The sequence below is a fragment of the Acartia tonsa genome, chromosome 15, assembly GCF_053477335.1.
Source record: "Acartia tonsa isolate MP-2025a chromosome 15, ASM5347733v1, whole genome shotgun sequence".
Lineage (NCBI taxonomy): Eukaryota > Metazoa > Arthropoda > Copepoda > Calanoida > Acartiidae > Acartia > Acartia tonsa.
The window spans coordinates 19,969,842-19,981,355 of NC_137274.1; the positions used below are offsets into that span (position 1 = coordinate 19,969,842).

The following is an 11,514-nucleotide window of genomic DNA, read 5'->3' on the forward strand; positions in this document are numbered from 1 at the left end:
AACTTCCCCCCCCCCCCCTTACTCCTTAAAAACCGTTTTTCCCAAAAACCTCATATTTAAAGACTTATTGATTTAAAGGTTCTGCAAAACATGTGCACATCTTTAAAATGCAAATTGCGCGGCTTGTATTAAAATAGTAGAAAAACGTTATGCATATGTTAGAATCGTCATAAACTCTATTTTTTTTTGAAAATTTAAGTACTATTTTTGTGCTACGTATAGTATAGGAGCTACGTGGTAAAATGTTCCTACTTACTTAAAACTTTTCACCCTATATTTTGTTTAGGTTGAGGGAAGGCCAGTGATTGTTCATTGTTCAGACGGGTGGGATAGAACTCCCCAGATAGTCTCGCTTGCTCAACTTATACTTGATCCTTATTATAGGTAGGACAGACAGAAAGACAGACAGACAGATAGACAGACAGACAGACAGACAGACAGACAGATAGAAAGATAGACAGACAGATAGATAGTTGGGACAGAACTCCCCAGATAGTCTCGCTTGCTCAACTTATACTTGATCCTTATTATAGGTAGGACAGACAGACAGATAGAAAGATAGACAGACAGATAGATAGTTGGGATAGAACTCCCCAGATAGTCTCGCTTGCTCAACTTATACTTGATCCTTATTATAGGTAGGACAGACAGACAGATAGAAAGATAGACAGACAGATAGATAGTTGAGACAGAACTCCACAGATAGTGTCGCTTGCTCAACTTATACTTGATCCTTACTATAGGTAGGACAGACAGACAGACAGACATATAGATAGACAGACAGACAGACAGACATATAGATAGACAGACAGACAGATAGACAGACAGACAGACAGACAGATAAATAGATAGATAGTCAGACAGATAGATAGTTGAGACAGAACTCCCCAGATAGTGTTGCTTGCTCAACTTATACTTGATCCTTACTATAGGTAGGACAGACAGACAGACAAATAAATAAATGGATAGTTTTGGACTTCATATATATAATACCTATGAAAAGGTCTAAAGAAGTTAAATTGAAATAGATATTGAAATCATTTATTGCATTCAAGATTGGTATTTTATTATATAAAACATTAAATATTATTGTTAAAAATCTTCCAAAATATTATGAAAAAATCTTTTAAAAATTTTATTAAAACTTTTGTATTTAGTATAATAGGTAGATATATTTTCGCTTAAAATTTTCACATTTAATTTTAGATGGTGATGGTACCCTCCCCCAAAATAGTTAAAAACCTTTACAGGATTCGTGAAAAGCTACATTGTAATGGAGAACCATATCGGTTCAGTGATTGTTTGTTACATATAGAATGACATTCTGTGACTTCTATATAAAAAATAAGCAGTTAAAATGTTGTTATATATAAAATTGATAGACTAAATGTTTTTAAAATAAGAAATTAAGAAAATATACTCTAATGAGTCAAAATAAAACAAAAACTATTGATAAAAATATTTTAAAAATCAAACATGGTTTTTTTTTGTGCCAACCCTGATTCAAAACCATACTGTATATAACTATTCTTAAAATTGTAGAACTATGGAGGGTTTCCAGATTCTTGTTGAGAAAGAGTGGCTGGATCTTATAACTATTTTAAAATTGTAGAACTATGGAGGGTTTCCAAATTCTTGTTGAGAAAGAATGGCTGGATTTTGGACACAAGATGTCGGACAGGTACAATGCTAGTTTCTACTAATGCAATGGATATAGAATTTACGTGGATATTATGACATGGAAAAAATTGTCATAAAGACTATAAGCACCTTCCAGCAGTGATTATAAATGTTTGTTTTTTTAAATATACTAGGGTTATGTTTAATATCATTATATCAATTTTAAAAGTTTAGTTTCACCATGGTTTTATATGAATAAAACTCTGAAATGTTAGACATTTTGTGACTAAATATCAACAAATGTTTTGTTGAGTTCAAACTGCTATGACACTAAAGTAAACTTTTTTGATGAAAAAGGGATGGTAACTTGTAATATTATAAACAGTTTTATTAGTGTACTTTCGTAATTTATAGCATTTGATTATGTTTTGGCATATTTTTTTATTTGAACTTTTAAATTCAACAAAACATTTATGATATTTGTCAAAAAATGCATAATATTTCATAGTTTTGTTTATAGAAAACCATGGTGAAACTTAATTATTTTAGTCGAAATAACGATATTAAACATAACCCTAGTATATTCACACAAAAAAAACATTTAGAATCACTGTTGGAAGGTGCTTAGAATCACTTGCTCTTGTTCGTGGATAGTCTCCTTTAAAAAGAGTATTTGAAATCTTGTAGATAGACCTCATAATGTTTTGAGTTTTTGATGGGGCATGTAAAGACCTTTCTATGGACAACTTAGCCAGGTTGCTAACCCAATCCTAGCCAATTTAGCATAAAAAAGAAAGACCATTGAGGACTAAATATAGACGGACCATTCATGTTTCATTGTTTGATGGGTCTGTCTTTTATGCCAAATTAGCAAGGATTGACTTAGAAACCTGGTTAAGTTGTCTATAGAAAGGTCTTTACATGCCCCTTTAAAAACTCAAAACATTATGGGATCTATCTACAAGAGTTCAAGTACTTAAAGTGATTTCATTTAAGCGATTGGTTTTTTTTGAACACTCTCTAGGTCTTGGAGTGCCCCAAGGTTGCATATTAGGTCCTATTATTTTGTTTAATACAGTTGTGGGCAAGGTTTAGGTAGTCAGGTAAGGAATAGTTAGTGGAGTGCCCCAAGGTTGCTTATTAGGTCCTATTATATATAGTAAGTGGAGTGCCTCAAGGTTGTATATTAGGTCCTATTATATATAGTAAGTGGAGTGCCTCAAGGTTGCATATTAGGTCCTATTCTTTATAGTTTGTGGAGTGCCTCAAGGATGCATATTAGGTCCTATTATATATAGTTAGTGGAGTGCTTCAAGGTTGCATATTAGGCCCTATTATATATAGTTAGTTGAGTGCTCCAAGGTTGCTTATTAGGTCTTATTATTTATAGTTAGTGGAGTGCTCCAAGGTTGTATACTAAGTCCTATTATTTTGTTTATTACAGGTGTGGGCAAGGTCTAGGTAGTCAGGATCAGAATGAGAGGTCACCAATATTTCTACAGGTATGTTAATATTTATTTCATTGCAAGGAGGGAGGGGACATTGGACTTTAAATTTTATTGGTAGCTTTAGTTTTATCAACATGTTCTCGCATGGATAAGCTTTCAAACTTTGGGTACTTTTATTAGATCTCAATGCCATGCATTTATTTTATTCCTAATAAAAGCTACTCTATAATTCACTGTTCACACCAGTCCGTAATGCTATGAGGAAATGTGATTTTCTCAGCAGCTAATTGAGATAGTAGGCTGATTTTTATTGATATTGATCAAATTTTGTTCAGTTAAAGTTGTCGCTAATATAGGTATTAAATGAGGTATCTAAAGGGATAAGACAATTGCCGATAAATTGATGTACATTCCAAATGATGATAAACAAAACTATCACATCAAAATTATTGGTGGAAATGTTTGATCACTCAACTTAATAAACCAACCAATCAAAATCCATTAAAAGTCCCCAAAATTGTTAAGTTAACGGAAAATAAAACTTTTCTGACTAGTGTAATAAACAAATCATTGTCCCCTCTCTCTTTAGTATTAAATTTTATGGGAGGTAGGGGTGCGGGGGGTAATATTTTTAGGAGCAAATTTCTCTTTGGAGGGTAGTTGTACCCTCCACCAAAATAGTTATAAACCTTACCAGGACATATGAGATGCTACCCTGTAAAGGAGAACCATAACGTTCCAGCAGTTAGCGAGATCCTTCTATACAAACACACAGACAGACATAATGTTACTTTATTATAAGAATAAGCTTTTCTCCATTTCTAGCTATAATCCTTTAGGGCCAATTGTCTAACCCCGCGGGGTAATCACCTAACCCAACTTAACCTAACCTAACCTAAATTAACCAAAAGCTATTGTGAAAATACGATGAAACGCCCCTTAAGATGCGTTGCCACGAAGAGGGCTATAACTGAATTATTTGTTTAGTGGCTAGATTGTGTTCACCAGCTGTGTCTCCAGTTCCCAGTGAGCTTCCAGTTCAACCTCAACTTTCTTTACAAAATTGTACAGCACACTTATTCAAATATTTTTGGTAAGGACCTGTAACAAAATTATATTTGTTTAAAATTATTAATTCATAATATTATTTCAACACAAAAGACGACATTTAACTCTTTATAATTGTATGCGTCAATCGTGTACAAGTTTAAGTTTAAGAAAAAAAGTTTATCTCAGATGATTGAGAACTGTCTAATTTGGCGAAAAAAGGCAAAAAAAATTTCGGCGGGAAACTTCGGTTTTCGGCGGGAGTGGTAGTTTTGCCGCCGTTTCTTCACAGTTACATATTGTTCTCCTCAAAAGCAACTACTGTGCCAAATTTTAGAGCTGTAACTCTTTTTTGGGCTGAGATCATGCGCGTTTTACTTTTGGTTTCAAAAAGTAGCACTTATATACTTTTACAAATTTTTTAAAATATAGGTAAGTAAACTACATCCCAAAAGGAAACTTTTTTTGCCGAATAACCTATCCTCTCATTCCTAAGACAAATCCTATACTCCCTGTTAATGCAAAAGTGTGAGAATCCCCTCCCCCCCCCCCTCGTTTGTTTGTCCTTCTGATTTTTTAGCTTTGCTTTTATGGATATTGTAATTTGTCATCCATTTTTATTTGTTTTTAGGTACTTTCCTGGCCAATTCTTTATCTGAGAGAAAACAGCAGAAGATTAGAGAAAGAACGAGATCTATTTGGCCGTTTTTAAGGTAGAAATTGCAGGAATCTTTGCACAAGAAAATGTGTTTTGCGAAGGTTAAGTGAGTTGGGGTGGGGGGAGCAGGGTTGTTATTGTTAAAAACCCGGGTTTTATATTTAAATTTTTGTTTTACCCAACCCGGGTACCGGAAAAAAAACCCTAATTTTTGGGGTTTTTTTTAAGTTCAAATTTCTAGTTATATTAGAAAGGAAATATTCAACTAAATGTAAAAACAATTATAATAATCTGTTATAATTTACTAAATTTACAAAAAAAAAACGCGGTACTTTTGGGGTTTTATTCTAATAAATTACCTAAAACCCACAATGAAATACCCGGTTTTTTTAGGGTGTTATGGGTTAACAACCCGGGGGGGGGGGTATTTTCTAACACTCTACAAGTGTTATTGTTCGTTTATCCTTTATTCTGTTATCAAATCTTCTTTTTTATGTATGTTGTCATCCTTGTTTTATATATTTCAGATCCCACCCGGAGTATGTTGTCATCCTTGTTTTATATATTTCAGATCCCACACGGAGTATGTTGTCATCCTTGTTTTATATATTACAGATCCCACCCTAAGTATGTTGTCATCCTTGTTTTATATATTTCAGATCACACCCGGAGTATGTTGTCATCCTTGTTTTATATATTTCAGATCCCACCCGGAGTATGTTGTCATCCTTGTTTTATATATTACAGATCCCACCCTAAGTATGTTGTCATCCTTGTTTTATATGTTTCAGATCACACCCGGAGTATGTTGTCATCCTTGTTTTATATATTACAGATCCCACCCTAAGTATGTTGTCATCCTTGTTTTATATGTTTCAGATCCCACCCGGAGTATGTTGTCATCCTTGTTTTATATATTTCAGATCCCACCCGGAGTATGTTGTCATCCTTGTTTTATATATTTCAGATCACACCCGGCAAAGTTTAGAAACTTTCTGTTTGTTCAAAAACAAGAAATTCTGTGGCCAAGATGCGAGGTAAATCATAAACAGGTTTCCGCGAATAGTAAAATAGAAAATTATAAGATTTAAACCAGTTATGTCAGACCCAAGGGGCTGAAGGCTCGGGCTACCAAAACTTGTGTTAGTTTTATGATTTTCATTTTAATATTCGTGGAAAATGGTCTTTAATATGATGCTGTACAATATTTTTGAGTTCTAATCCAGCGGATATTAATCTGTTTCGAAGCCATACTGGAAAATACTCTGATTTTTGGAAAATAATCCAACCTAGTGATTTTTTGGAGGTTTTATGGTTTTGTAAAACAATTTTTTTAAATATATAGCAGGACCTACCTAAGCTAATAAAAAGCATGATACTCTTAAAAAAACATAAGTAGTGAATGTTGATTACTCAGCTGAAATTTTTAGTGAGGATTCCAATGACATGATATGTACAATTGTTCTGTCCGTCCGTCTGTCTGTTGTCAACCATGCTTCAAAAGATATGAACATTTTTTAAAAAATTTGTGTGCATATCTCTTTTTTTTCTTTAATATGACAACTGAATATCTGCTCTAAAACTCACTCTGTGTGTTTGTCTATTCCAGGGGCTGCTATTCAGCCAATTAATTACAACTGAAAAAAGAATAACGCCAAAATTGTTTGTCATGATCACATTCCCTTTTCTCTGGTCCATTCCATAATTTTTTGTGCCTTGCTACTTATGGATGTTGTCATCCTTGTTTTGTTTTAGGTCCGTGATTTGTTATTATGGAAGGAGGTGTATGTCGGGGACATTTCTGAGGGGGGAGCCAACACAGTACTCCCCCCCACCTCCCCATCACCTCTCTATCTGGCCGCCATGGAGAGCATAAATATTCCAGGTAAGTAAGGTCTCAGAATCAGAATATTTTGTGGAGTGCCACAAGGTTGCATACTAGGTCCTATTATTTCCTATTGTGGAGTGCCACAAGGTGGCATACTAGGTCCTATTATTTCGTTAGAATGTAAATGGGTAATTTTTCTTATTTGTTGGCTCAACATCTTTGGGAACTTTTGTTGAATTTTCATCGGTTTGCTTATTAAGTTGGGTGTCTAAAGTTTTATAGTTATTAAACACTTCGTATCGTAGACAGCTTTCCGCGGATATTATGCGGATAGTAGGACTAAGAACATGCTCTAATCCAGCGGATATTAAACGGAACTGTGTTCAGGTGTATCCTCGCCGTCATCTACAGTAGCTGCCGCGGCTGCAACTTCTAGTCAAGTGTCAACTAATAATCAGCAGCTAGAGTTATGTCCTGACAATCAGCAGCCAGCACAGGAGCATACTAATGGTCATAATAATACAGGTTTCTTTTAGGAGATAGATAGATAGATAGATAGACAGACGGACAGATATTCAGACAGACAGACAGACAGACAGATATACAGACAGATATACAGACAGACAGACAGATATATGGATAGATAGATATAGAGTAATAATCAAGAAAGGAGGGGATAGATGGCTGTTTATTACGCTAGACCTTAAAGTTTTTCTGTAATCTACAGAAGGAGTAATTTTGTGCACATCATTATTGGGGATGTACACTAACTTATCAGCCATTGTTTTATCCCTTAAGATCCCTGAATAATGAATTATGAGATGAATAGTAAAATAGATGGACAGATAGTTGGACATATATATGGACAGATAGATGGACAGATAGACAGACAGGCAGACAGATAAACTAACAGATATTTAGACCATCAAATCGACAGTTAAATAGATAGATAGGGACAAATGTATTAGGGGTATAAAATTTCATGAGCATTTTGTGGGATTCTAAATTTTTATGTTATATTTTTATATATTTTACAAGATTTAATGAGATAAATATTTATTTTTCACAATCGATGTTTTACCTATGCAAATAAATTTGAAACGAAAAAAATCTTCCAAACGACAAAAATAAAATCTACTAATTTCGTTGGCTTATTTTTGGGGAATTAAGGAATTTTGACACGTTGGTTCATTAAGTTGAGTGTCCAAACGTTTCAGCGACTAAATGTAAGTAATAATTTTGTATAAAATCATTGGGGATGTACATAAACTAATTGTCCATTGTCTTATCCCTTAAGATCCCTGTAACATATCTATATATTTTGTTAGGTTGGCAGACGAACAACCCCCTGGGGGGAGTCAATATGTGCCCCCACGAGAATGGGGGCGACACCTCGGACCTAACCAGGGGTAAGTGTTTAAACTTTTTAAAAAGCGAAGCTTTTCAATAATTAGGGTCCGTCCGTCCGTCCGAGATAGATAGCTTTTTTCGTTAATTTAGGCATGTTAGCATTGTCCTATCGATTTCAAACTTTGCATGCTGATTCTTGTAGTAGTTAGGTACGATTTAGAAAGCGTAGCAACTCTATAATCGTTACCATAATGTCCGTACGTTCATTTTAAACCTTTGTTTTATTTTTTTAACAACAAATTTTTAAGTGATCTAATCATCTGATTGATTTGATTTTTAGTATGTTTATTCCTGGGACAACAAAGTATAATGTTATAAGCGAAGCAACTAGATAATCAAGTATTAAAAATTGTAAGTATGTCCATAAACATTATCCTGAATCAAGAAGTTTTTCAACAAATTTACTTACAATTTTGCTTTGACTCTTATACATTTATATTATGATTATTCAGTTCTGACTCTATACAAGTATTAATATCCGTTTGTCCTACCGTTTCAGTGCTTCGCTTTTATGGATGTTGTCATCCTTGTTTGTATGTGAGTCTGCCTATAAAATAATGGTCCCCAAAAAGGTTGTCTGGCTGGTTTTCTTTGGATTTTTAATTATTTTTTTTGCAAATAACATTGGAATAGTTATTTATTATAGACAGCTTTCCGCGGATATTGTAATAAAAAAAAAAGATTTTAAAGAAACAGCGTACCTATAGTGTCCAATAAAAAATAACGTTATACAATACAAATGACCAATGATAGGCCAGAATACATTGTAATTGACCAATGGTAAATTGTACATTTGCCTATCATTGGTCATTTGTATTGTATGACGTCATTTTTTATTGGACACTAAATGCTGTTTCGATTCGAACCTTCGGCTCAACGGGGCCAACAAAATTGGTATTTATTTTATGATTTTTATTTTAATATTCGTGGAAAATTGTCTGTAATACTATGCTATACATGATTTTTTAGAGTTGCTGAGAACCGGTTCTAATCCAGCGGTTATTAATCAGTTTGGAAGCCATACTGGAATTGATATTATTTCATATTGGCAGGGATCTTAAGGGATAAGACAATAGCCGATAAATTGATGTACATCCCCAATGATGATTTACAAAATCATCCATTCTATAGATTAAAATTAGTGGTTGAAACAATTGATTATCAACTTCATGAAACAACCAATCAAAATTCAGAAAAAGTTGTAGAGCCAACGAATAGGAAAAGGTTATTATAAAACTTTGGGGAGTGGTGTATAAAACAGCCCATTGTCCCCTCTCTCTCTGGGACAATGGGCTGTATTACACTAGTCTCCAAAGTTATATTATAACTTTTTATTATTCTTTGGCTTAACAACTTTGTGGGACTTTTGTTGAATTTTGTTTGGTTAGTTCATTTAGTGTCTAAACGTTTCAACCATTAATTGTAATCTACAAAAGGGGTGATTTTGTGTAACATCAATGGGAATGTACATCATTTATCGGCCATTGTATTATCCTTTTAGTTTTTATATCTTTTTATAGCATCGTATTATAGACAGCTTTCCGCGGATATTATGCGGATAGTATCGCTGAGAACCGGTTCTAATCCAGCGGATTTATATTTAGGTGATGGATTAGGTGCGGATCTTCTCTATACTTTACTTGATTCAGACGGCCTCCCTACTAAATATGACAAGGTAATAGTTATTATCGCAGCTTTCCGCAGATACAATTATAAGATTAAAACCAGTTTTCTTAGCCCCGAGATGCTGAAGGCAGGGGCTTAAAAAAAACTGGTTTTGATCCTATGATTGTACACTTTTATATTCGTAGAAAACTGGATCTAATACGATTCTATACATAATTTTTCAGTATGGCTGAGAACCGGTTCTAATCCACCGGATATTAATCGGTTTCGAAGCAATACTGATAAATATTGCCCTATATTATTTGAAATATGATAATTTACATTTTGTCTTTGAAATGCAAAGTCTTTTAAAGTTCAAACCCTAAAGATCAAATTTAATGAAATAAAATTATTTAATGATTTTATACATCTTTTTTATCGTCACAGTAGATCTTAATTTTTAAATTTTGAAGATTTATAAAAAAAATTTGGAAGATTTTTTTATTAGGTAGATATGAAAATATATGAAATGCAATTTTCTTGGTCTCGAAATTTTTCTAAACAGTCCGATGTCCCCTCCCTCTCTGTGAGTACTGAGTAGGTCCAGGAAGGGAAGGCACATTTGTCTGTTTATTACACTAGTCCTCAAAGTTTTATAATAATGTTTTCTTAACAACTTTGGGGGCTTTATTTTTGCTTGGTTGGTTCTTTTACTTGAGTGTCCAAATGTTTCAACCACTAATTGTTAATTATTTTCAACTTTGTGACTTTATTTTTGCTGTGTTGGTTCATTAAATTGAGTGTCCAAACGTTTCAACCACTAATTGTTAATTTTTTTCAACTTTGTGGCTTTATTTTTGCTGTGTTGGTTCATTAAATTGAGTGCCCAAACGTTTCAACCACTAATTATTCCCAGGTGCAAAGAAGGTTGGTAGAAATATTCTCTCATCACGAGGCCCAGGTATCCAAGCTGAAAAGAGACATGCACATTATGAGGTAGGTTTTACCATTTGTTGTATCATTTTACTTGTCCATTATTAACATGGCTACAATAATGTATAAAATTATTTTTTGTTAGATGAAATTTTAGAGTACTTATTAGGTAGGTCTCAAAGTCGGACGAATTTTTTTTCATTCGAATCCGGTGGATAGGAACCGGTTCTCATCCATACGAAAAAACTATGTCTAGCATCGTATTATATCCAACTTTCTTCGAATATAAAAAATATAATAAAAAAAAAAAAGAGAGAGAGAGAGAGAGAGAGAGAGAGAGAGAGAGAGAGAGAGAGAGAGAGAGAGAGAGAGAGAGAGAGAGAGAGAGAGAGAGAGAGAGAGAGAGAGAGAGAGAGAGAGAGAGAGAGAGAGAGAGAGAGAAAGAGAGAGAGAAAAAAAATATTATTTTTTTCTAAAACTAAGATTTTATACAATTAGGATTGGTCCGTCCGTATATCAATCCATAACGGTTAGCTCATTTTGCTAAATGATTTCAAACTTAGCATGTGGATTTCTGTATTAAGTAGTTACGATTTAGAAAGCATAGCAACCCTTTAACCCTTGACATAATGTCCGTATGCCCATTTATAATGTGTTTTTTTTTCATTTTTACAACAATTTAGCTTCTGTGAGAGTTAGATCTTTTTGTTAATTCAGTCATGTTAGAATTGTTCTATTGATTTCAAACTAGGCATGGCGATTTCTGTAAGAAAAATGGAAGGATTTAGAAAGCGTAGCAACTCTATAACCCTTAACATAATGTCCGTATATCCGTGTATAAGGTGTTGATTTTTAATTTTTTTTACAACAATTTAGTTAAGAGTTAGATCTTTTTGTTAATATAATCATGTTAGAATTGTCCTATCGTTGGCAAACTTGGCATGGTGATTTCTGTAGTAGATAGG

General features: G+C 33.7%; 1 protein-coding gene across 1 annotated transcript; it reads left to right on the plus strand.

The window, feature by feature from the left end:
- Positions 1-690: 690 nt before the first annotated feature.
- LOC145306977 (uncharacterized) lies at positions 691-11,248 on the plus strand. The gene is made up of 12 exons (XM_080149317.1): positions 691-743; positions 1,613-1,681; positions 3,065-3,122; positions 4,056-4,161; positions 4,747-4,828; positions 5,741-5,810; positions 6,529-6,658; positions 6,989-7,126; positions 7,930-8,010; positions 9,616-9,686; positions 10,533-10,612; positions 11,233-11,248. Exons 2-12 carry the CDS (start codon positions 1,617-1,619, stop codon positions 11,246-11,248), a joined length of 897 nt encoding a protein of 298 aa, XP_080005443.1. The 5' UTR covers positions 691-743; positions 1,613-1,616.
- Positions 11,249-11,514: the final 266 nt, after the last annotated feature.

What these genes read in the sequence shown, in the direction of transcription:
- LOC145306977 (XM_080149317.1), top strand. Translation starts at nt 1,617, where the DNA reads ATGGAGGGTTTCCAAATTCTTGTTGAGAAAGAATGGCTGGATTTTGGA. An exon ending in GGTCACCAATATTTCTACAG is followed by an intron (nt 3,123 to 4,055) that starts GTATGTTAATAT and finishes TTATTTGTTTAG; the next exon opens with TGGCTAGATTGTGTTCACCA. An exon ending in TTCTGTGGCCAAGATGCGAG is followed by an intron (nt 5,811 to 6,528) that starts GTAAATCATAAA and finishes GTTTTGTTTTAG; the next exon opens with GTCCGTGATTTGTTATTATG.